The following is a 1,921-nucleotide window of genomic DNA, read 5'->3' as shown; positions in this document are numbered from 1 at the left end:
CCCCAGAAAGTGTGGTGAACATTGAAGTCACCAAGAATTATAAATGGCCCAGAAAGAGAAGAAAGAATATCTTTTAATTCTATAATTTGAGAGGACTTGGGATGTGGTAGATAAACAGAGACAATTGTGTAGTTAAAAATCTTAATTGCTACCACGTGAAGGTCGCGATCATGCGGGGGGATGGGGATTTGGGAGAATGTGCATTTTTTATTGACAAGGATGGCCGAGCCAGCATAACCATCATCCCTGTCATCCCGAAGACAGGAGAAACCAGGGAACCTGAAAATGGAACCCGGCCTCAGCCAAGTCTCAGAGATGGCACAGACGACAGGCTTGTGCTTATTGATTAAGGAGATTAATTCAGACTTTTTGGATCTAATGCTCTTACAGTTCCATTGTAGGAGACATTGACCCGCCATTATTGATGAGTATTTTAGAGAAGAATTGTTTCAGTAGCAACATGACATTGTTCGGTAAGGAATCTAAGAATTTAGATATAACATTAATTAGGGAACAGATTAACAGTTCAATGAGGTTATCATTGGGAGTCAGAAAAGGGGTGGACTCAGAGGGAGCTTGGAAGGCACAACCGTTGGGTTGTGAGGATTTGGGGGACCTGGTGATGTTAGAATGAGCCTGATTATCATATGGTCTGCTCAATTCTGGGGCTGGGCGTCGTTCACGAAATACAGTTTTCCGATAAGAAGTACTAGGTTGGGATGCGGATGGATAACCTGGCGAAGGAGGAGAGAAAGTAGGTTGGGAATAGCATGGGGCCGGTTGGGAGAGAACATCCGCGAAAGATCTTTTAACCGTGGGGAAACGGACGGAGGCTTCTGCATAGGAAATATTTTCCTCGGACATAACTATCTTGATGGTCTTTTGTCTGGAGTGTTCAGGGCACCTCGAATCTGTAGCTCTGTGATTGCCATTGCAAAGTAGGCATGAAACTAGGTCGTCAGGAGTGTTACAGCTCTCACCTAAATGAGGCTGAGCACATTTGTAGCAACGGGGTTTAGACCTACATTGCGCCTTAATGTGACCAAACCGGCAGCAGCCTCTGCACTGGATGGTAGGAAGCTGGTAAATATCGACAGGAAGAGACGAATAAAAACAGTATACCTTATTGGGCAATGTCTGACCCAAGAAGGTCAGGACCACAGTGGTGGAGGGGATCCAAGTAGTAGTTCGATCGATATTTTTTTTGGAATTTAGTCGTCTAGCTTTTATTACCTGTCCGCAATTGGTGGGGTATTGGAGGCCCGCAACAAGTTCCTCCAGAGACCAGTCAACGGGAATGTTTCTAACAACCCCCATTCTTGAAACCTGGAACTGAGGGATTGATGCACATAACTTGTTCTCTTCAAGGAATGGGTTTGCTACAAAGTTGTTGGCAGCAGAAGAGGAGGAAAACTCCACAGAAATCCGGTTGCGTCCTACGGATGTAACACCTCCGTTAACTATGCCAGGTATTTTATGTTGGAACAAGAGTTGGGCAAGTTTTAGCACTCTTAGGGTGAGACCCGCTGACGGATCACTTTCTAAACGTGAGACATGTACAGAAAAGGGGCCTTGGTCAGAATCTGAGTACTTCAGTTTTTCGCCTGCGAATTCTGGCACAGTAAATACATCCTGCACAGAAGCGGCCGGGGTTATATTTTTCTTGGGGTTGGGATTAGTTATTTCCGTCTCCGCATGACGTTTCATTGTTCTCTGTGCACCAGAAGACTCCCCCTGGCTTCGATTCAAAGCCTGAAGAGGACCCTCCAAGTCTGGTGGAATGCCACCTCCTCCCGGAGGAGGATCGTCCCCCATTATATAATAAAACAGGGATTTACATGCACAAAACACTCACCACGTAAACACAGAAATACCAGCACCAATAATACACAACAATATATACAGTAATTTTGAGACAATC

General features: G+C 45.1%; 1 protein-coding gene across 1 annotated transcript; it reads left to right on the top strand.

The window, feature by feature from the left end:
• Positions 1 to 240: 240 nt before the first annotated feature.
• Positions 241 to 1,530, top strand: LOC126381414 (uncharacterized; the record flags this gene model as incomplete). The annotated part of the gene is given in 2 exon segments (XM_050030889.1): positions 241 to 410; positions 943 to 1,530. Coding segments are annotated over 2 exon segments (270 nt in total), but the record flags the coding sequence as incomplete, so codon positions are not given.
• Between the last annotated feature and the right edge of the window lie 391 nt (positions 1,531 to 1,921).

Source organism: Pectinophora gossypiella, unplaced genomic scaffold (assembly GCF_024362695.1).
Source record: "Pectinophora gossypiella unplaced genomic scaffold, ilPecGoss1.1 Pgos_50, whole genome shotgun sequence".
NCBI classification, from domain to species: Eukaryota; Metazoa; Arthropoda; class Insecta; order Lepidoptera; family Gelechiidae; genus Pectinophora; species Pectinophora gossypiella.
This window is presented reverse-complemented; position numbering and strand designations above follow the sequence as displayed.